Source organism: Stegodyphus dumicola, chromosome 8 (assembly GCF_044657685.1).
Source record: "Stegodyphus dumicola isolate Sdum_Otavi_A_Nest chromosome 8, ASM4465768v1".
NCBI classification, from domain to species: Eukaryota; Metazoa; Arthropoda; class Arachnida; order Araneae; family Eresidae; genus Stegodyphus; species Stegodyphus dumicola.
The window spans coordinates 7266931-7292470 of NC_140775.1; the positions used below are offsets into that span (position 1 = coordinate 7266931).

Consider the following 25540-nt stretch of genomic DNA (forward strand, 5'->3'; position numbering starts at 1 on the left):
AAGTAATAACACATAAGCTAGAATTTTAATAGTGACAGCACTCTGAGACATTACAGTTGGCTTACTGTAGGAACTATCCAGCAATGCAATCATTACCATACTGTTACATCCAATGATGCAATACTTTTGCTTATCATCTGATAAGCTTGCTTTAAAATGATTTCATTGAAGGACACTATAAGTCAGTGTATTGACATCTAGCAACTGAAAAATTGACATGCAGGTTTTGTGGCTTAATTGTCTGATTTATCAAGATTTAGGTATTAAGTTTTTATTTTGACTGATGTTTCTTTTTAGAATGTTGTTTGGTTTGCGTGGTTCGGCCATTTGCCCTGGAGTTGTTGACCTTGGGTGATTACAGCTTAATGACACTAGAATGACGCCGACAGCAGGATGAATAATTTTGTTGCATAACTTAGCTGAGAGCACCTCTATATATAGTCAAAAGTCGTTAATTCGGACACCCATAATCCGGACCTCGAAGCTACAAACTTACGCATACGTGTAAGACCTTTACGGCTGCGAATATGCGTGTGTAAAATACGTTTACGAATGAACATTTAATGTATAATGGACGGTATAAGCTAAGCTAAAATTATCTAATTCAGTTAATGTTGCAGATTGCGTTGTTCCTTAATCTTCGAATTGGATTCGGCTTATTATTTTTTGCAGACTGTTAGAGCAATTTTATAAAAGAAAGCTTGAACTTTTGATTATGTCAAATAGAATTTCTGATATATATTTACTAATATGGTAAAGGATCTACAAAGTGAAAGTATGTTTTGAAGTCCATTATACAAAAAGTGGAATTGCTGCAAAAAATGGATAAAGGCATATCCTTTGTTTATCTAAACTTTAACGTTTGTTTATATAAACTTTGTTTATCTTTAACGCCACGGCGCAATGAATTGGAAGTTGATCTGTCAGCACTATTCTTATCTTCAGGGCAGATGTTTTTATTTTATTTGGCTTATAATTGCTTACTAAATGTAGTATTTCATCTCGATGTACTCCGTCTTTAATATGATTTAAATCCTCTTTGATATGATCCTTGTCATTATAATTCGCTTCCGATAGCGAAGAAAGTGACAGAGGTTATTGAAAACGAAAACATTTCGATTGACAAATTAGTCGGTAGACACAGCAATTATAGGACTTGAACAGCGTAACTTTGTAACTGAACAAGAAATTATGTCTGTATATAGAATTAAAGAGAATGTATTATCACATAAAAAACGAAGCAATTTATTACATTGAAAGAAATGTTTAATAAAGTAAACAAATAAATATTAAGTGTTTGTTTTTTGTAAATTTTGATACCCTTAGATCATAATTGTTCTTTATTTTATAAATTACGGTTTCATATTTTTAATTTTATAATTTCTGCATGCCATCTTACTAGATTTAAACTGATGATCTATAATCCGTAAAAATCGATAATCCAGAATCGCCGAAGTCCCGACGAGTCCGGATTAACGACTTTTGACTGTACTAGTCTGCTGTTTCTGCGCACTAAGTCAGTTGGAAGAGTTAAAAATTATAAACACGAAACAATTTGCATAATAATTACAAAATAGAATTGTAATAAATTAATTTATATTTTTAGTTCATTTATTTATTGAACAAAATAAATGTTAAAGTTATTAAAATGCAGCACTAAATTAAAATATTAATAACACTTGTAGTATAGTATAAAAACACATGCTACAAATGCTAAATTAACCGAGTACTGGGACTTTAAAGTGACTTATAATGCTAGGTTAGCTTTTTGAATGCATTTTAATTAGGAAGTGACTGATAATACTAGGTTAACTTTTTGAAAGCATAAATTCATATCATACATAGAGAAAATTATGAAAACGTCCATGTAGCCAGTCTATTTGGCATGATACAGAAGCAATAAACATGTTTAATGATAAAACTGTAATGAATAAAAATATTAATGTGGTTAAATTTATAGTTTTGTTGTTCTTTTGCATTTCAGTTAATATTTCTGTCGTAAAAACTGTCCACTTTCTCTTTGACAAAAATGAACATTATTCTCAATAATGACAATTTGAACATTAATTGTGAATTATAATAAATTTGCTAGCTGCTGTTCTATTCATTCACAATAATACTGGCTTGAGTAAATTTCTGCGTTTATTTTATTTATGACCTCCCAACATTTTTTTTACTACGCTTTATCCTATAGTTCCAATTTGAGGTAACATTGTGCAAATATCCAGAGTTAAACTGTCATAATAACAGTACTATTTACAACTGAAGCCAGCAAGCACATATCATAAAATTTCAGTTATATGTAGAAATAATTTATAAGCAAATAAATCTTTATCATTTGGCCAATCTCAATTCAACAAACTAATTTTCATAACCTTTTTTAGTTTTCTTTATTCTGCAGATAATCAAAACCATTATTAAAGAGCAATTACTGTACATGATTGTTAAGAAATAAATCACATTTGCAATCTTCAGCTTTGCTACTTTTACAACTTTAACAAGCTAATATTTAAGTACTAAAATATAATACAGTTATCTCTGAAGTTATGTGATAGGTGCAACTAATGAAAGTTCAGACCTCAGATTCCCAGTAGTCAGGATGTTATTTAATTATTACTGTTTTGTTATTGGGATCAGTTTCAGAAATGTACATATGTATGCATGTGTATATGTATATATATATATATATATATGCATGTATGGACTTACACACATCCATCCATCCATACATGCATATATACATAAGTCTGAATCTTGTCCTGATAACAGAAGAATACCTATTTATCTTGCATACAAAACAATGCATATGAATTTAAGTTAAAAAGAAACAGTGGCTAAAAATGCACTGGTTTAAAAATATTATACATTTCGTAAGAATTTAACAAGTTTTCTCATTTGCATAAAGCTAATCTAAATTTAAATTATGAAAATTGAATTGTATATGAGTAAAAGATTAATTATTGCTGTGAACTAATTTTCAGAATGTAAAATTCCATTCACTTTTTGAACCAAAGAATGAAAGTAACAGCACTGTGCATAAAAATGTAGAACAACTGCATTGTTAACACAATTAATAACTCAAGTGCTGTTTTGAAAAAAAGTATGGGGTTTTTAGAGCAATTAGCATAAATTATTAGATTTTGATGCTACTTATTTTATTAAAGCTAATTCTTATGTATAGACACAGGTTTTGTTCACCAGCATTTTATGAATTATTCACAGTTTCAAATACAAATTAACTACAGGTATAAACGTGTGAAATGAAATAAGCAGCCTTATTAAAGCAGACAGAGCCTTGCAATATTTAAAAGTTACATGTTACAAAATTGGCAATTCAACCAGCTTATTTTGTTATGGTGGCCACTTTAATATACAAGTGTCACCAGTATATATTCTAATATATTTTTAGAAGCATTAAGCTTAAATAAAAAGTTGTATTTTACCTTTCTGGTCCTTCTTCTCTACATAAATTTAGCATCTGAGGTAGCTATTTTATTTTACAAAAGGTAGAAATAAATATAACAGAACTTTATCTTTTCAATTGCAATTAACTCCCGATAACGATTTAAGAAAATATGAACTAATTATGATTTGCAATTTTTTTTGGGGGGGGGGAAGGTCATGCAACTACCTTATTTTACAAAAGGTAGAAATAAATAGACTAGGAAACGTAGAATAAATAGAATATAGCTTTATTTTTTTTTCAATTTATAACTTGTTACATCTTTCTCCAAATTCTGGAATGTCTTAAAAAATGTCCGTAAAAGGCACTTAAATCTTTCTGCTTTGTAACGTCCATCATATCATTTAACATATTTTCACGACGTTCCCTTTCTTCCTCCTCTTCTCTTTCTTGCAATTTCTTTTTGTATGTTGGACTAACAAATGCTTCTTTATCTTTAAACTCATCTCCTTCCTTTTCTCTTTCAACTTGAATTTTCTTTTCAACTCTTCGTTCGTACTCTTTCTTCCTCTTTTCTGCGGCTCTTAGGAGTGAATCTATATAACGAGAAGTCCTTTTTTCTGTTGGAACAGCTTTTGCAACTTCCTTTGCCTTCATATCATCATATATACTGTCATATTCATATATGGAGGGATCATCTAACTGCTCAACTTTACTTTTCTTAGGCTTTGGTTGAGGTATTTTGGTAGATGGTTTCTTTCTGCAAGAATCTTCATCGCTATCACTGTCAAAACGTTTATTACTTTTTAAAGACACTGATTCCGCTTTCTTAGGTAGAACAAGACCGAACTTTTTTTTATTTTCCATTTGTACACGATTCAAAATATTCCATATAACCCTTTAGATTCGTAGACACATTATAGACTAAAGTAAATATTTACACACTTGCTGCCATTTCTAAATTTGTAAAAGTTTATTCTTAAAGAAAAGGAAAACTTTTTGTAACATTGATTATAAAATTGAAAAGCGCTCATATATCAATTTTAAGCATTCATTCTTAATATATAATACGTAAAATAATTTACTTCTACATTAAATTAAGGATGATTGATGTCTTCTAATTCGAATTGCAAACTCTTTCATTTCTGTGTCTCTATGGTAGCAATGTTTATATTTTTTGGTCTATGTGTGGCAATACCAAACGAATGAGCGGTATTTTGTTTTAATGTGTGAGCCGCGAAACTTATTTTTCAAGTTTTTAATGAACCTCTGCACTGTCAAATAAAATAAATTTGAGAGGTTTATGAAAATGCTTAATTTCATTATGCCGTTCAAAATGTATTTCATGTTTATTGTTTTCGAATTTTATTTTCATTTGAATAAAGACAAATTTATGTATAGTAATAACTATTAAAAGTCTTGACGAGATTGTATTTCTTTAGCAGTACATGTTAAAAAACTTGAGGCGCGCGTTATTTTTTGTTTTTAGATCTGCCTGCGCGATCAAAAAATTGAATTATGAAAAAGCTTCCCTCAATATTATTCGACATCGTACCAGTTCTTCTAAAATGTTTCGCGTTTTAAACGTAGCTGAAAAAAATGATGCTGCAAAAAGTATAGCTGAAATTATGTCTAATGGCAGACTTCGAAGACGTGAGGGTCGTTCTGTTTATAATAAAATATATGAATTTGAATATAATCTTTTTAACCAACGATGCCAAATGGTAATGACTTCAGTTTCTGGCCATCTGTTAAACTTAGAATTCGCAGGATCGTATAGGAAGTGGTAAGTCTTTAGGAAACAGATTTTTTTTTTGCATCCTATATAGTATTTTGTATTAATTTGCTAACGTTTGCCTGTCTTATATAACTGTTCATTCAAACTTAGGCGTGATCCATCATTTATATATTTCGGTTGTGTCAAATGTTTAAAAAAATCATCAGATTATTTTGAGTATTTTCTCTATTGCATAACCAAAATTATTGTCTCTATTTTTACTTCATTAATATTTCTTATTGTTTTTTCATCATCGGTATTGCATTTAACCGTAGAAAATGCAAAATTGATAGAAATGATATGAAAATAATGATGTATTTCTTTTGATAAATTTGATAGTTTATGTAACTTTATAAAATAACTAAGCAGACTGAAATATTGTTGCTGCACCATTCGGACATTAAATTAAAGGCATTTCATGAACAAAATATTGTTCAGAAAAGTACAAAATGTTTTGAAACATCCAAATGTAAACAGCTGTTCTTTTGATACTGTGTATAGAGAAGTAGAAGTAGGCACCTTTGTGAAAGATTTCAGTATGGGATATGTTTACCATGCAGTGTGATGCAACTTTCTACTTGTTATGTCACACTTTGCAAAATATTATGCAGCACTTGTTGAGGCAATTGATTCCATTTTTTTTTTTTTTTTTTTTTTTTTTTTTTTTTTTTTTTTTTTTTGGTCAGTGGATGGATGACAATTTTTTGTTTGTTAGAGGGCAATTTCATACTGCAAGTCCCCTCTCCAGAATATCCCAGTTATTTTTAATGGGGCTTAGATCTGTTGATCATGCTTATCATACAAGGCATTGAATATTCTTGCTGCTTATGCAATCATGAAAGGCAAGCATTTGATGATATGGTGTGTTGTCATCCATGAAAAGGAATTTATCACCGAAAGCACAACAGAAAAGGCAAACTTGTGACAGAACTTTATTGATGTATCATTAGCCAGTCATAGTCCCAACTACAATTATACGTAGGGATGTGCCGCCATTGGTCATGATATTGCATGTCAGATACAAGTCCTTTTCTGGATATTTTTTGGAGGATAAGCTCTACCGCTGTCCTGCTAGATCATTCGGTGTCTACAGTCTGACGACAGATTGCACCTACTCTCATCTGAGTCTAGTACACAAGCCTAATCATGTTCACTCTAATTGTGATGTTTGCAAAATTATAGCAAAAGGGCAGTATGGTGCTCTTTAGACCAGAGTTTCTTAATATGTGGGTTGTGACCCCCACGGGGGTCATGGGACCTGCAGCAGGAAGTTGCCAAAAATTTTAGCAATTTTGATATTTTTTTAACTTATTATCATAATTTTACAATTACCAAATATTTTTACACAATGTATCTGAGAAAGGTAAAGATAAGACAATACAGATGAAGAAAAAACATAAACATTTTGATGCATTTTTTTATAATAGAAACATTCATTTTACTTGCTTTGCACATGAAGCTGTCATTTTGTCTGTTACTTATTTAAAATTTTCACATTGTTTTATGTCTCAATATTAGAAATTAAAGTTAATGACCTAAAACTGCAATAGTAGTATATTACAGTGCAAGTGAAAATATTGACGGTTTCACTCACGTTTGTGTCGGATTTGCACAATGCTTATGGGGTCCTGCAAAATTTTTGTAAATATTATGGGGTCCAGGGTTCACGAAAAAAGTCTCGGTGATAAAAAGGGGTCGTGATTGAAAACAGTTTAAGAAGCCCTGGTCTAGACAGTGGGACACGTACTGCAGGTCTGTGATGTATAGTCCTTCTCCCTGATGTCTGGCTCATTGGAGGTAGGAAATATGAAGGAGAGGCCCTAACTGGTTTCCCTCAAACATTGCTTTGAAGCACTGGCGATCCCTTCAAATTGGATTCGATGGTGACCAAAACATTTAGTTTCTTACCATTAAGATCAGTGGGTTTTGACACGATAGGATGTAAATATTTTGTAATTATGTCATAAATATACACATAATGTACATATGTTCTTTTTCTACAATATTTCACAGTCCTAAATATGTGAAAAGAATTACAATTTTAAACAACATTTCATTCTGAATGGAACTAAATGCTATGCTTTTCAAAGAACAGTTTAATTTGAATGAAATAATTTCACAAATTTTGGTAAAAGTATAGTTTAGGGTACCCCTTTTCGATTTTTGGCGGTACATGGATGCTGATTTTGTGCAATTTTTGGGCCAAAAATCGCCGCTACACAAAGCCAAAATAACAAGACAAACAATTGCACAAACTCGGTATCCAGGTACACATCGACTTATTTTCACTTAAAAAAAATCCCCGAATTGCACAGAAATGGCATTGCGCACTCCTTTGACTTTGTCCATGTACACGTCGCCCGATTTCACTTAAAAAAATCCCAGAATTGCACAAACTTGCATTGCGCACTCCTACTTTGTGTACGCATCGATATATTTTCACTTAAAAAGTCAAAGGAGCACCAAATTCTAAAATATAAAAAACAAAGCAAACAAAAAATACATAATCTCAATATAATGCATTTTAAACCAAACAATAAAATAACATAAAAAAGGAAGGCTGATCTTTGGAATATGGTAACTAGTAGTTTGGCGACATTTTGGAGGCGATAAAGGTTACTACCTAGGACTTTGGTAATAATGTGACAAGCACTCAGTTCCGATTACACATTATTTTGTGTGAGGGAAATGAGAGATCATGAGATATGTCATGTGACATTAATGGACGAATTATAGTTGTTTAATCGGAAAAGGGGGGAAATCTGAAAATTTCGTATTTAGCTATATTCTGTGTTGTGTGAAACGTGACATTAATGGACGAATTACAGTTCTTTAATCGGAAAAGGGAGTTAATTTGGAAAAGCTTCATTGTGTGTTGTGTGAAATAGTGTTGATTAATTTTCGGATTGCATGGCACTATGTAAAGTGAATTTCAAATTTTTAATGCGTTTATCTGATAATACTAGTACAGTCAAAAGTCGTTAATCCGGACTTGTCGGGACTTCGGCGATTCCGGATTATCGATTTTTCCGGATTATAGATCGTCAGTTTAAATCTCGTAATATGGCATGCAGAAATTCTAAAATTAAAAATATGAAACCGTAATTTATGAAATAAAGAACAATTATAATCTAAAGGGTATCAAAATTTACCAAAAAAAAAAAAGCTTAATATTTATTTATTTAATTTATTAAACATTTCTTTCAATGTAAGTTGTTTAAGTTGCTTTGTTTTACGTGATCATACTTTCTCTTTAATTCGATAAACAGACATAATTTCTTGTTCAGTTACAAAGTTCCGCTGTTCAAGTCCCGTTAATTGGTGTGCCAAGAATACCGACTAACTTGTCAATCGAAATTTTTTCGTTTTCACTCTGTCACATTCTTCATGTCTTTATCCATTTTTTGCAGCAATACCACTTTTTGTTTGTTGGACATCGAAACATACTTTCGTTTTGTAGATCCTTTGGAAGTTCCAGCATCGGAAATTCTATTTGACATAATCGAAAGTTCAAGTTTACTTTTATAAAATTGCTCTTACAATCGGCAAAAAATAATAAGCGGGATCCAATTCGAAGATTAAGGAACAATGCAATCATTAACATTAACTGAAATCGATAATTAGATAATTTTAGCTTACACCGTCCGTTATACATTAAACGCGCAGGCGAAAACGTATTCTGCACTTGCGCACATGCATATGCACAGTAGTCAAGGTCTTACGCGCACGCGTAAAACGCCTGTGCGCATGTGCCAAGATGGCGCATGCGCAGAAAGTTTTTAGCTTTGAGGTCCGGATTATAGATCATTCCGGATTATGGGTGTCCGAATTAACGACTTTTGACTGTAATAAGTTGAGATTGTGTGAAAGGAAGGATAGTACAGTTAAGTTTAAATGGCGGTGCAAGAAATATGGTGAAAATGGACATTTTGTGAAAAGGAGTGTAAGGAAGGGTACGTGGTTTGCTGAAAGTAGTTTGAGTATAGGTGAAATTTTATTAATTTTTTATTACTTGGTGAATAGACTTCCAGTTGACTACTGGATTTAGGATTTAGAAATTAGCAGTAGTACTGCAGCCACGTAATGAAGATTCTGAAGAAGATTAGGTAAGTTAGTATTTTTAATCATTTGAGGATATTATTTTTATGCATTGTTCTAAATGTAAGGAGTAAATAAATTAATATGGTATTATTGGAAAATTGTTATTAGCAATGATTTAATTTAAAGTAATTAGGATTGTTATCTAATTTTTATTAATTTAATGTATGTGCTTATTTATATTTTAAGTAGTGGTTTTTAATTTAATTATATTTTAATTTAATGATTGTGATTTTGTGAGTAATATATTTGTATTATTTTGGAATACGTTTGAGTATTTTCATGCATTTTCATGAAATTTTTCTAATTTATGAGAAAAAAGCAGTGTACATGGAAGTGAAGAGTGTGCGCAGTGCCATTTTTGTGCAATTCTGGGATTTTTTTTAAATAAAAATAAGTCGACATGTACATGGTTTAGTGATATTTTAATTAAATGATAGTTATTTTGTAAATTTTATGTTTGTAGGAATTTGGTATACGTTTCAGTTGAAGTAAACGTGTATGGAAATTATTTAAATATTTGACACTAAGTATTTGTAACTATTTTTAATGTTTGCGTATAAATTCGTTGCTGACGTTTATAATATAATAGATAATTTAGAGGTAAATGTTTTTGAATATTTTATTTATTTTATACATGGAAATGTTCATCCTTGGAAAGGGTATATACTTTTTCGTGATTAGGTAATTTCATATATGTTCTTTTTACCAGATTTAAAGATTCACAAAATTTTCATGCATTTTCGTTAAATTTCTCTAATTTATGACAAAAAAGCAGTGTACATGGATATAGTGAAGAGTGTGCGCAATGCCATTTTTGTGCAATTCTGGGATATTTTTTTTAAGTAAAAATAAGTCGACGTGTACATGGTTTAGTGATATTTTAATTAAATGATAGTTATTTTGTGAATTTTATGTTTGTAGGAATTTGGTATACGTTTCAGTTGAAGTAAACGTGTATGGAAATAATTTAAATATTTGACACTAAGTATTTGTAACTATTTTTAATGTTTGCGTATAAATTCGTTAGTGACATTTATAATATAATAGATAATTTAGAGGTAAAAGCTTTTGGATATTTTATTTATTTTATATGTGGAAATGTTCATCCTTGGAAAGGGTATGTACTTTTTCGTGATCAGGTGATTTCATATATGTGCTTTTTATCGAGTTTAAAGATTAAGAAAATTTTCCTGCATTTTCGTGCAAATTTTTGTAATTTATGAGAAAATAGCAGTGTAGATGGATAAAGTTAAGAGTGTGTGCAGTGCCATTTTTGTGCAATTCTGGGATGTTCTTTTAAGTAAAAATAAGTCGACGTGTAAATGGTTTATCTGTATGTGCTATTCTGAAAAACGCGCAAGGAGTTTGCGATTGTGCACTTTTTCCCAATTTTGCAGTTAATATTTGTCATGATTAAGCAGTTTTGTAACATAAAATTTCTAGCATCAGTGTAATTGGGCTAATAGATTGTTGGAAAAAGTGTTGAGTAAATAAAAAGAAAAGAAACATGTCTTTACTTCGTGAAGACAAAATGGCGGCGAAAAAAAAAATAGAGGGTTGCTGTAGCAGAGTTGGTCGCCAAATTTTCGTCAAAAAATCGCCAAGTTACCATAATCCAAAGATCAACCAAAATGGAAACGTGTTATACATTTAAGCATTACCAAAAGCAAATATTCACTTACCATGATTTTCGAGTTTGCTTCGTACACCCAGAGCCACATAAAAATCAAAATATCAATCATACTCAAATGACTTTTTTTAAACCAGGTACTCTTTCTGATCGAACGCTTCACGCAGTGATCATCTGAACCTTTTTTCGTACAAACCCATTCAAATCCATCTAAACGGTTTTTACGTTCAACTAGACGCATATCCTTCCTACATACAGAACACTTATTATAATGGCTACTAAGTAAACCTTCATTTACACACCAGTCGATTAAAGCTCTTTTCCCCTTTCGCTCCAAATTGTACGAAACTTCAAATTAATCTTACTACATTCGGCCATTCTACCGTCTAAAGAATCATACCAACACACACCACAAAAACGCTTACAAAACATCCCATGATTCGAAATTTCCCAGAATCATGCACCCGATTACGTCACAATAGGCTTTGCATAACATTCAACTACTCAGGCTACCATAAATGAAACAACAACTTCGCCATAATACTAGGGGTACCTTAAAGTCTACTCTACCCCAAGTTTTTGTTAATTACATTAGAAAAAATGGTATTATTCGGTTTCGAGGGCCGTAAAAAATCGCCAAACTATTGTTGATACCAATGCTGCCAAAAATAATTGCGGCAAGAAACTTCAAATTAATCTTACTACATTCGGCCATTCTACCGTCTAAAGAATCATACCAACACACACCACAAAAACGCTTACAAAACATCCCATGATTCGAAATTTCCCAGAATCATGCACCCGATTACGTCACAATAGGCTTTGCATAACATTCAACTACTCAGGCTACCATAAATGAAACAACAACTTCGCCATAATACTAGGGGTACCTTAAAGTCTACTCTACCCCAAGTTTTTGTTAATTACATTAGAAAAAATGGTATTGTTCGGTTTCGAGGGCCGTAAAAAATCGCCAAACTATTGTTGATACCAATGCTGCCAAAAATAATTGCGGCAAGAAAGGAAGTATAATAGTAAATAACTATTTAAGATTGATGTTTTAATTTAGATGAAAGTTTAATTTCATATGATACTTTTTTTATTATTATAATTTATATGAAAAAGGCTAAACATGACTGAATGGAAGCATAAGAGTAAATAGCTATTTCAGATCATTATTATAATTTATATAAAAATTGCTAAACATAACTGAATGGGTGCCTGCATCGCTATTTCACTACCGATTTATCACTAAAGCATAATTTTATCTCGTTGGTTGTTCAAACGTAATTTTCTATAATGAATGATGCCTTTTCTTTGAAAATATTCTCGGTAAAGTGCAGAATCACTCACTTATTTGCTTGCTGCTTTTTACAAGGTTAAAAACAATTGGATTTTTGTCAATTTTCTTTTACTTTTTAAGTGAAAATAGGTCGATGTGTGCATAGATAAAGCCAAGGGTTTGCGCAGTGCCATTTTTGTGCAATTCTAGAATTTTTTTTAAAGTGAAAATAGTTTCGATGTGCACATGCCGAGTATGTGCAATTCTTAAAAACGCGTTAAGCAGTGGGTGATTCTGCACTTTACCCAAAATTCTATTGCCGAATTTTCGTCATGAGCAATTCCCAAATTGGTAAATCCATATGATATCAAAAAAGGATTTAAAAATGAAACTAGTATTTCAATGGCATCTTAAGAAATATAGAACTATATAAAACTTATTCAATCTGAAATCAGCGCGTACGCTAGATTTGGCGCACTGTTAAATGGGCGCGTTTGCTAGATTTGGCGCTTTTGCGCATACATTTTCACTGCAATTTTTTACGGCCCTCGAAACCGAATAGTATTGAAAAAAAATTAAGGTAATTTGATTTTATTCAGATCAAGATTACAAAAATTAAGATAAAAATATATTGTATTTTTAATGTTAAAATTATGCTTCATTTCGTTTCTATATATAAAGCTTCTTACTAAAATACTGTCTCAAATATGACAATTTTTTAGCTTCTGAGGCATCTTTAACCCTCCGGAGCGTTACGGGTTCAGCCCGAAAATTTCAAAGTCCCTCAAAATGTGATGAATAAGTGGTATTTTCTTGATTTTAATTAAAAAATTATTCTTTCATTTTGTACCTTGAATCCTTTTCTTCCAATATACACCCAAACCGAAATCAGTTACATTAAAAGCTAGCAGAAATTTTCATGTATAATGAATATAGAAGGCAGCCTTCTTGACAGAATTTTCCGGCTGTAACGCTGAGAGGGTTAATCTAAGTCAATTTACGATTAATGCTCTATCCAGTCCATTTCAAATTGGAATTTACCACCTTTTATTTTAAAAGTGAAATACATTAAATATTGCTGCTCATTTCCGTGTACTTAACACTCTCTGGATAATTCTGAAAGGGAATAAAAAAGGATTTTTTAAAAAATGTTATTTAAAACTTGTAACTGATTTGTTATAAAAAGGGAATGATTCTTTTAATTATACTTATCAGATTTTTTTACCCTTAATTTCAACAATACATAGTCTAAAACTCTTCTTTATTACTTCCTTAAGTACGCATCTCATAGAATTTGCTTTACAATACCATTCAACAGATTGCTTTCTAGTACGAACAATTCTTGCTTAAATAGTTTTATAAACGTATTTGTCAGCAGAATTTCAATTTATGTTTACAATTAAATGTTAAGTTTATTATATATTTAGATAATATTTATAATCATTATAAATTTATATATATTTAATAACCAGATTTCTTCATAGTTTCTTTCACAGGAGTTTATGAATGAATAAATCCTTCATTTCCAAATGCATTTATAAATAATTTAATAAATATTTACATATTCTGTTAAAGGCAGATGCATGCTTCTTGCAAACATATGCATAAATACCTATACATATTTCATATTTTTCATTTTTCGCTTGTGCAAACTTTAATTTTTGTGCATTCATTGTATTTTTTGAGTAAAGTGATTTAGAATAATTTAGCATACACCTGAAATTTTTACACAAGAAATATGTATAAATGTAATTTGAATGAAAATTACATGCATTATTTTTTATACCCACTCAAAGGTCAGCTTTTCTTTGAAATTCTTCCATAATAGCATCTCTTACTCTATTTAATAAAAACTTAAACTTACCTATATGCCTAATTACAAATATTTTAACATACATACTTTTATATTTACATTTAGCCATCAGGCTTCAAACTTTTGATTTAAAACACGTTTTAGGATACATTCATTATGAAATTCAAATCTTCTAGGAAATATATTTTGGCAGAGCACTCAATACCCTTTTAGCGATTTTAACCAGTTTAATAATTCTCTGATAATATAATAAATAATAACTATCCATTTCACATTTAAACTAACCGCATTGTCATCAGATCGCAATTTTGATTGCCTTACTCTGCATAATATTGCTTTATTTGCGGAGTTCGCAAATGTATCCGTCTTCTGTTTCACACATTTGTGTAAAACTGTACATAATTTTACACAAATGTCTGGTTACAAATCAAGGAAAAGTTAACTTATTGGCGTATTTGTGTGTATATTTATTAATTTTGAGGAGGATTGCAGCATTTGGTTGTAGTTTCATTTTTTTAATGAACTCAAATAAGTAAAATGTGCAAACCCAAAGTGATTATTTTTAAATTATGTAAAAATAAAATGATGAGTTTAAAATGATCAACTATAAAGCGTCTTCTCTAAAAATGTTTAAAAAGGTACATGTTATAATAATATATGGATGACAAAAAAAAAATTTATTTCATTTAAAACATTTTGGCATTTGGAACATAAAATAAAAGTAGCGAATACTCTATCAAGCGTATTCAAAGACGTATACAATTTTAAAGCTACCGTAAAGTATTTTCATTCTTTAAGCATAACATTTTTGCTTCAAATCTATATTTTTGTAGTTCAACAGCTTAGAATTTTATAAAACAAATTCATAATTAAGATTGCTGTTGTTAGTTATTGAAAAATAACCAAGATGTGATTTTTGAGTAAATGTCATTAAACTATACAAATTGCTATTATTCATCCTACGATAAATGTTTCTTTTATGTGGAAACGTCCCGTTTTTCGATTTGTATGGAACTGTGGTGTGTTGAAATGCTATCAAAGTGCTGTCAAGGGAGCTTCTGAATGTAAACAAAAAACACCCCATCTGGAGACTAAAGTCTCGGAGCAGTGTTTCGCTTGTAGTGTGGAGTTGGCCCTTCCTTCCTTTCTTACCTCTATGGTCTGGCTATAGTTCTTTAGAAAATCCATTGTCTTGTAGCAGCAAGAAACTCAGCTGCCACCTGCTGAGCTGTGGTGCACCAGTTTCTTTCTGCTGATAGGGCAATGTACCTGTCTTGGGAAGGCATCGGTATCTAACTTTGTCTTCCCAATGCTGGTTATGTGTTCTGGCAGCCATGAAATAACACTGGGGGGGGATGTTAAAGTCTCTAGAAACATCTATTATTTTTTGCCCTTCTTCAATCTTTCTAGTGATATGGCTACATATAAAATCATTTAAGTGATGTCGGGAATTCATACTTAAATTTTCAAGACCTTTAACTAAATTTTTCTCATGAAACTTTTACTTAGTACAACTGCCTGCATCCGTCAAATCCTTTAAATGTTTTTGCAATACTATTATGTGATGAGCAGGCAAGGAAATGAAAATTTGCATATTCACACCTGTTTTTACTGTATCTGACTCTTATTCTAATTTTTCACATTTTGCTTCCATTCATTTTGTGGTTGTTTCATTGTGTTGTCTGACCTTAGAAACTGTCCAGTAGGGTGTATATAAATGCTTAACTACCACATATTATAATAGCCATGTCAAACTGAGCAATTTCAGTTTGACATGACTATTATAATATGTCTGCATCTAGTATACTGATATGCATAAAAACAAATATGTTCCTACTGTTACTGTAGGAAAAATAAACTAAGATTATCTTCCTCAGAATTACTGCAAAATAAAATAACAGTTCTCATATACTTTTTAAAATTTATCCTAAAATATAAGGAAGATTTTATATTCAAGGAGGTTGCCTTATGTTTCAGTAAATATATTATGTATTTATCATTATAACTTTTAAAATATGCTAGAATCCTCATTATCTTTGCAAAAGAGGGAAAAATGTATTTTTATCTGTATCTCTAACTTACATTCTTTTATTGTAGTAATTATTATATTTAGATTTGTCATTTTTAAAGAAAGTGTTTTAAATTAAATTTTAGGCAGTGGTGCAACCCTGTTACATTGTTTGATGCTCCAGTGGTAATAGAATGTTTACAAGATTATCAACCAATCAAGGTGAAGTTTGTTTATTGCTTTGAAGTATTTGCTTATAAGTTTCATGTAATTCTTTAAGGAGAAAAGACTGTAACCCTTTAAGTAATTACAGGAAGTTATGTTATATGTTAAAAAACCATGCTATGTATTTTTATAATATACTTAGGTGAGTAGACACAACTGAGGAATTCACAGATGTGACTAGTACTTCTTTTTCTTTAAGCAGCCATTTTGGTCAGTTGAGTTGCCATAATTGTTAGTCTTAATAAGTGGAATTTTAATGTGGAGCATGTTTGATATTCAGGCTTTTGATTATAAAGCTGGGTGCAATATTTTTTTCCTCTAAAATGTTTACATTTTAAATATATGATTATTTAAAAAAGAAGCAGTAATTTTTTTTAAAAATATATATTTGTAATGTGCAGCGTAACTGATTTTCACTCTTACTTTAGCCTACATAGTTTCCCTGTTTCTATTTTTATTCCACTGTAAAATGTTAATTGTAGTATTTATCGTCTACTGAGGAAGAAGCAGTCGCCCCCTCCTCAAAGCACAGAAATTTGCATACTGAACAAAAGTGCAAAAATGGTCACCAATTTGTTGGAAGTTAAAGCATTTGGAGAAGGAGGTGGAAAACGGTATTGCATTTCATCCATTTACATTTTTCATCTAATCATAGTTTTCCTTCTGTAATGGATTTCAGTATTTTTGATTTGGAATACTGCACAAGTCATTCTTTTCATTTTGTTGTCTGGGCGTTAACTGTCATGTACAAAGCGGTGATTTTTTTGCCAAAATAATAATTTAAAGACTTGCACAAACTTGGTATCCATGTATACATCGACCTATTTTCACTTTAAAAACACCAGAGAATTGCACAAACTTGGAATTGTGCACTCCCTTGACCTTGTCTATGTATATATCAATCTATTTTCATTTAAAAAGTCAAAGGAGCACCCAGTTATACACTAGAGCCAAACAAAAAAATATATAATCTCAATAAACTACATTTTTAATCAAACGATGAAATAACATAAAAAAGGAAGTTCATCTTATACCATATAAGCAATATACAAAGGAAATATCCACTTACCTTATTTAGAAATTTATGTGGCACACAAAATTTCTAAATAAGGTAAGTGGATTCAGTCTGTGGCACACAAAATTTCTTAACAGCATCCAAAAACTTTCCTCGAACCCTGTTCCCTTTCTAATGGAATGCTTTATTTGGTGAGCATTTGAACTTTTCTTCCGATAAACCCATTCAAATCCATCTGAACCATCTTTATGTTCAACCATGCTCATTTCCTTCGTACATACATGACACTTATAATAATTATGTTGAATTACATCCAATAAAGTTTCTTTTCTTCTGTACTCAATCACTTCCCCCCCCCCAAAAAAATCACCTTCTGCTCTTTTGTTCTATACATTGTTTTCTGCATGCATTTCAAATTATACTTATTGAAACATTTCTTCCCATGTTTCTCAAGTCTTCTGTAAGCTTAGGTGCATTTACTTTCGGATCTTCCTTCCATGAATGTGCCAGAAATCAATTGTGAACGGATGTATGTAGATATGATAGTCCTAAGTGAGAACTATTTTACACTGTTCTAGAGGTAATAAACTTTTGAATAATCAACTGTACAGTTTATTGTGGTCTGCCAATTAAAACTGAAATTTCATTGTATGATTTACCACTTTTATGAAGCTTTAAGATTAATTCTCTTTTGGAAACGCTCATTTCTTTACCTTTGTGACCCATATTAAATTTTCTGTTTCTTATTACATTAAAAGTTACACTCGGTCATTTTGCAAGATGCACCCTGCAAGATAAATGATGTCAGTCATCAACCAAAAACTGGCTAAACCAATTAAGAAAATGCTACCCAAATTTTGCATTTGTTTGAATATATGAATACTTTTTACATGCTAATAAATCCTCACTTTTTACTTCCCGTATGTTGTTGCAATGTTTAAGACAGAATGGAAGTCCTTTATATGGAAATAATGTGTGAAATATGAGTTCAGAGACTCATATTGCTTTTATGCAAGCATGCTTTTTCACCAAAGGAAATAGGGAAGGAATCAATTATAAGGTGCTGATTATAAACAGGGATTTAATGTAAACACAGATTTGAAGTTTAAGAAAAGTAGAATTAGATGCTTATTTAATCATATGGGGGGAACTGAATTCACATGAAATAAAACTTAATTTGTGCAATAATTCATAACTGAATAGAGTTGAAATTTACATTTATTTTAAAAACAAATCCGGTTATGGTCATTGTATTTTGGAGGCCAAAAAATTAAACATTACTTTAAGACTACAATTTTAAAAACTTGATTTCTCTAAACATACTTAATTTTTATAAAATATTGAAACCGCTTCATAAATATCCTTTAATTAACAATTAATCTCAACTGCGTATACTTTCTTATTCTGTTCTTCAGTTTTTCTAAAAATGTACTCAGCGTTTAATTTTTATTGGCAATGTTATTTGAATATTTATTAATCAGTTATAGACTTCAGCTCTGTTATTATATATGCCATTTGAAGAGAACATTTTTCTGTTGTGAGGCCAGTAAAGCAATCGACTTTTTGACATAAAGGCTGCCTTATGCATGCCTGTATACCCATGATGCCTGCATGCCCATGATACAAAAATTTCAATGGTAACTGCAAGTATAAGACTAGTAGTTAAATTCCTACTGCAGCTGACAGTTATGGATAGAAATTGAACTTCAGAAATATGGTTTTTCCTCATATGTTCCCCTTTTCTAACTAATTTTACTATCTAAAAATGAAAAAGGAAATATTACTTAAGTAATTTAATTTACGAATAATGCAGTTACAGTAAGAATGTAACAAAAGAATGTAACAAATGAAAATTAGTCATGGATCTGATAACTCTCACTATATTATTTCTTTTAAAGAAACCTACATTGTAATATTAACTTTACAGTGTCTGATGGTAGTTGAGTTTGCAACATGCCCAGCTCAATTACCTTGTAAAAGCCCCAAGAGTACCTCACATGAATGAGCCATGACCGCAGTTTTAAATAGGGACATCAAAGGAATTGCGGAGAGGGAAACGAACAAAAGACCTGGATTTTGAAAGCTCAAACACATCAGCAGTAGTTAAGGCTATAATGAGCTGTAATATAAATAATAGAAGTGAAGGGAAATTACATATTTTAAGAGTTTCTTAAGTGTAAGAACACCTGCCATGTCTGGATAGCTTAATGAAGAATCTGTACAAAATACATTTCAGGTAATACCAGGTATACAAGTATGAAATGCAGACTTTTTGTCATAAAAACAATGTTAAATTTGGAAGAATAATAAAGTGTGCTTTATTCGAAGTATGCTCCATCACTTGTTATACTTTTTTTCGATCCTATGAACAATTTGTGAATATTATGCCAGTAAAAAATCTTGCCCTTTTGCTGTGAACCATTTGTCGAAACATTTTCGTATGAACCAAAGTGCTGCTAAGCAGGTCTGTGACCCATCGATACAAACAAATGATTATCTTATGGAGCCAGGTCTTGTGAGTAAGCTGCATGAGATAGAACTTCTCAGCTGAATGTTTCCATTGTGTTGCGAACTGGTTGTGCCGTATGTAATGGAGCATTGTCATGAAGAAAAATGACTTTGTGTTGCCTCTTTCGGTATTCTGGCCTTTTTTCAAGCAGCGAACAGTTCAAATTGGCCAATTGTTATTGGTAATATTTAGTATTAACTATTTACCCAGGTTTTAACAGTTTTTAGTAGACGAAGCTGCCCTGGACCCACCAAACACAGAGCATCGTCTCTCTTCCAAAGCAATTCGGTCTTGCGGTTGTTGTGAATGGAGCACCTGGGTTTACCATGATTTTTTGCACTTTGGATTCTCAGAATAAATTCACTTTTCATTTCCTATAACTGTGATGCAAAAATGACTTCCTTTTGTACTGAGCAAGCAAGATGTCACATGTGTTTATGCGCTTTTCCATTTGCCCATTGTTCAACTGATGTGGTATTCATCTACCAGTCTTCTAAAGCTTTCCCATCTCTTGTAGCCAATGGGAAAGAGCTTGTTGACTAATGCCCAATTGCTCGGTCAATTGTTTTTGTGTTTATGAATCATTTTTGTCCAACAATATATGCAGTTCCACATCTTCGTATCTTTTTGCCAGTTTTCTACGTTCCTTGTCTGCAAAATCAGTCACCACTTTTGAAACGTCGAAACCATCCTTCACGCATGTCTTGCGATGGAGCATGTTTACCATAAGCTTCTAGAAGTAATTGGTATGATTTTACAGCAATTTTGTTCAAATGAAAAAAAAAGAAAAAAAAAATTAATGCTGTCTACAAATGCTCTTTGTTTGGTATGAATTTCGACATATTGAACATAAATCAAACACATTTCCAATTTCTCACTTGTTGACGGCACAGTGTCAAATCTTTATAGTACAAAATTCATTGGGAAGCCATCTGTTGCCTGAAATTTGAATTTCATACTTGTACACCTGGTAAATGCGAGGGAAAATAAAATAGATGAAATGCTAATACAAAGTAAATTCCCTGAACAAAAGTAAATACAATCAAGATAATACAATTTACCAATAAACTAGCCCTCAGAAAGAGAAACTATGTGTGGTAGAGGAAGGGGAAAATTATGTGAATATTTTTTAAATTTTCAGAATTTAGCACTGAAAAGCTAGGAGGAGAATATTTAAGCAAATATAGTTTTAATATTTACTTCTATGGCTTGTCCCAGTTTCTGAATCTTTACCTTCAGAGTGGTAAACAGGTCTTAACCTCGGAGACCCTTCCAAACGATACTTTGGCATCTTGATTAAATCAAATCCTGAACTGCAGAAATTCACGGGGAAATATGTTTTGTGCAAAATGCAGCTACTTTAAATGACATCATGCAATGATTTGCATTTGAGAAGCAAACTGGTGAAATTAAATTATTAGTTTTGTTAAGTCAGATTGATTGGTTACTTCATAAAAAATTATTATTTTCATCTGTGTAAGGGAATTTTGAATTTCAAATAGATATATTTTTTGATAAGATAGTGTTTAAATCTGAAATTTAGGGAGAAGGTTTGTTATTACAGTCAAATACCAAAAATCTACCAACCTCTAATCCTCATTGCCTCTCAAAATATAAAGATTCAGTTTATACGTTCCGGAAACCGCAACATTGAGTATGAAATATGGAAGAAAAAATACTTACCGAATAATGACGTCATAATTACCAAATAATAATGAATCATAATGGAAATACCTAATTATTGACTTCATGGTGAAAGTTTTTTTCCCTCTAATCTGCATCGATTTAAGAAAGCAGACGACTCAACTCTTCTTTCAGGTTCAAGTTTCAAGATGTTGTATTTTCTGAGCTTTGTTATTTCACGAGATTATTTAGTGCTGCCTTTTACTTATCCGGATATTTTGTGGATAAATTAAGAATATTTTAAATTTCAGCCCTTTTTAATGCAATTACAGATAAGAAACGCACTCATGATTTTACTGCTTGCAACGTTGAAAAACATAAACACTTTGCATTGACGGTAAAGCAAAAAGTGCAAATTCCGGTTAATCTTTGGATTATGGTAACTTGGCGACTTTTTGGTGAAATTTGGCGACCAACCCTGCTACAGCAACCTGCTAGTTTTGTTTTAGACGCCATTTTGTTTTCACGAAGTAAAGGCTTTTTTTTACTCAACATTTTTTCCAACAATCTGCTAGCCGAATTACGCTTATGCTAGAACTTTTATGGAACAAAAGTGCTTAATCATGACGAAGATTAGGTGCAAAATTGGGAGAAAGTGCAGAATCGCCCACTGCTTGCCGCGTTTTTAAGAATTGCACATACACGGTATCCATGTACACGTCGACCTATTTTCACTTAAAAAACCATCCCAGAATTGCACGAAAATGGCATTGCACACACTTTTGATGACTTTATCCATGTACACTGCTAAAGTCCTAGCTAGTAACCTTTATCGCCTTACCAAAATGTCGCCAAACTACCTGTTACCATATTTCAAAGATTAGCCCAAATTTCGCAAAAGATGAAGGCAGGTGCTACTCCTCAGTTTATAGCAGAATCGTATGGAATTGCAACACGATAGTGTACAATATACGGAAAAATAAAAAAAAGCTGTTGAACTTTTACAGCAACAGTGATTCTAATACCGGAATCCGAAACCGGAAATCTTTGCATGAGGCGAAATCGGCAAACCTCGATGCTGTGTATATATAATGCAATGAATAACATAATCAATTTATATATGTAATAATAATTTAATGCATATAATAAGTTATTGCAATAATGTATATAATAATTTAATTAAATGTATCTATTACGCCTTATTTATTTTGCACTTTTAGTCTGAATATTATGATTTATCTTTTCTGTCCTGAAATCCACAAAATCCTAAAATCCACACAACCTCTGGTCCCAAGCTTTGCGGATTTCTGGATTTCTACTGTATTAGTATTCTTATTATTTAGGCAACACTGGAAGCTGAAGCAAAGAAGTGTCATTACCTCGTTATTTGGACTGATTGTGATAGAGAAGGAGAAAATATTGGGTTTGAAATTATTGATGTTTGCAAAAAAGGTATTTTTTAACTGTTTTTGATTGATAATATCAGCTTATATCTTTAACACTTTTATGCTTGTTTTTATTATCTATAGTTTGAATGTGTATGTATATGTATTTTTAATAATTTTAATTTGGTTATTACCTAAGAAATGATAAAATACTAATGAAATGGTGTATTTTTTAAAGTGAAATATAAATGCAATGGGATATTTTAAAAAATGTAAAATTTAGTAAAGCTTATATGTATTGTGGAAAATGAAAGGTGTAATATGTATATTATTTAGTGAGACATTTTAAATATAATAATAATAATATTTTACAAGAAAAATTGTTACCAGTTCCTTAGAAAGATCTAAACTTTTCAAGGGGAATTAGTCTATTTCTATAAAATCACAAGCACTTCAGGTCGACCGTGTTTCATCTCTCTTGCATTTTTGAACAAAACTCATATGCCCAAATGTAAAAAATGCAAATTAACGTAATTATTAAGTTAAATCTTTGGTTTTTGATTTATATATATATTTGTGTGTGTATTTTACATATCTGCTATTATAAAGCAAAAAGTAGTTTTTTACCACTAATTTAATTCTTTCTCACTATGTATTGCTGAAGAATACAGTCTTCAGTTTCAATAATTCTTCAGTTTAATTTTACATGGATTTCGTATTAAGAAAGAGACCCCATTTTCTTTCCTTCATTATGATGGGATCTATTCAGTTGTTGGCACAAAGTTGAGATTGCAGAAAAGTAGAGGCTACCTTCTACCAGTTTTTTTTTTGGGGGGGGGGGAAGATGGATGGATTATTGCATTGATAAAATTCATTCCTTATGCTAAGAACATCCAGACAGTCAACTATAACCCTATAGTATACTCCTCGGATCTTGCAAGCTCATGTCAGCTTTAAGTATGTTGCTATGATCTATAGAAGAATATTTCTGTGAATCTGCCTGAACTTAACTGCCATGTATGTGAACCAGCGGTTTACATTGTCTTTTATCACTGTGCCTTATCCAGATGCATTGTTAACATTTTTTCCAAATAGACCTTTAACAAACTTAACATTGTTAACAAAACTTAATTAAGCAACACTAAGCCCATATTTAAAGCTGTAGGGGAAAAAAAAAAAAAAAAAAAAAAAAAAAAAAAACTTTAAACAAAGCCAAGCTAACACTTAAAGAATAATTATAATCAAATATCCTTCTTGCAATCATGGGAAGAAATGTATTTTCCCAATTATAGCCATAGCAATCATTTTTGGTGCAATATTGGCAAATTTTAGCATATTTTTTCCCATGCTAGACAGGGAGGAGCAATCAGGAACAGCAATAAAAATATTCTGTAATTTCATATAAAAAAAAAAAAAAAAAAAACCTCAAAAAACCCATTTTGAAGAACACAGCCTACATTATTTTTATTTCTTTATGTGTCTTTCGGGAATTATTTATATGTCTAATGGTCTATTTGGGAAAAATAATTATGTAACTTTTTTTCCCCCTTTTTCAGTTCAACCAAGCTTAAAAGTATTTCGTGCTAGGTTTTCTGAAATTACATCCCAGGCCATTCACAGAGCATGTGCTAATCTTGGCCCCCCAGATGAACGTATGAATGATGCAGTGAATGTCCGCAGGGAGCTTGATTTAAGAATAGGTAAAACGTTTTAATGATTTAAGGATACATAGTATTTTTAATGATTGTTTTAAACACAATTTGTTTGCTAGGAGATTCTAGCTGTAATAAGATTAATTAATAATGCCTTTGTTATGCAGCAAATACAAATTGTATCAAATCTTCAGGTTTAATATTTACATGTATTAATATTATTTTTTAATAAAAAAACAATTTCACTATAAGAAGAAATTATTTAAATATATCTTGTATATTTTAAGGAATGCATTAGTCAAAATTATTTTTCATTTTTACCAGCAAACAATTTGAAACATGTGTTTATATTTAGTTCAGTGATTCCTTTCTATTAGAACATATAATTTCAAACAGGATCTTTTTTGTTTTCTTATCTGGTGCCATGTATTTGCCATTAACAGTTCAATGTTGAGAGTTTTTTTTTTTTTTTTTTTTTTTTAAGTAACAGGTTTTAAAAACTTCTTACAGTACCCACCACTTATTAAACTTATTGGTTAATAAACTCAGCCATTTATTACATTCAGATTTCCAAGAATCTAAACATATATATATAAATCAAGAGAAAAACCCCCTCTCATAATTAGTTTACAAATTGTCGTTGCTCTATGTTGGTAATATGCTTTCAAGTTGTCCATAGAATTCAGTCACTAGAATACAGCTGACCATTAATTATTTTAATACTTACTTTTAATTGAATTATGTTATTTGATTATTGTTAGATGTATGGATATTTAATTATTATGTGTTTAGAGTTTTATGTATGAAATGGGAGTAATTGAATTTATTAAGGAAATATCAAAAACAAAGTGATCATTTGTATTTCCGTGTCATTTGATTAACAACTAGTAAAGATTTGGAGGCATCAGCAGTTAAAAGACAGATAAATGCATTTTAATTTTCATTAAACTTTGAAGTTTATATATATATATATTTGTACTGTTTTCATTTTAAGCTTGGATACTTCAGTTACTTATTATGGATCAAGCTTCTGTTATTTAACTACATGATAGGGCAAAAGCAGTCTTTACAAGACTTCAGAACAGTGTTGCTCATGATTTATCTATAAATGAAGTAC

General features: G+C 31.1%; 1 protein-coding gene across 4 annotated transcripts in view; it reads left to right on the top strand.

Annotated features, from left to right (window-relative positions):
* Positions 1–25540, top strand: part of Top3alpha (topoisomerase 3-alpha) — a 171055-nt gene that overhangs the window by 5772 nt on the left and 139743 nt on the right. Inside the window, exons 1-4 of one of the 4 annotated variants that reach the window (XM_085821547.1) lie at positions 4503–5189; positions 16161–16236; positions 22730–22838; positions 24328–24471. In XM_085821547.1, coding sequence (XP_085677673.1) covers positions 4852–5189; positions 16161–16236; positions 22730–22838; positions 24328–24471 — 667 coding nt within the window. In that variant the 5' untranslated portion in view covers positions 4503–4851. Of the gene's footprint in view, positions 1–4502; positions 5190–16160; positions 16237–22729; positions 22839–24327; positions 24472–25540 lie in introns of those variants that run through there. The other 3 variants (XM_085821548.1, XM_085821550.1, XM_085821549.1) reach the window with 3 other exon arrangements.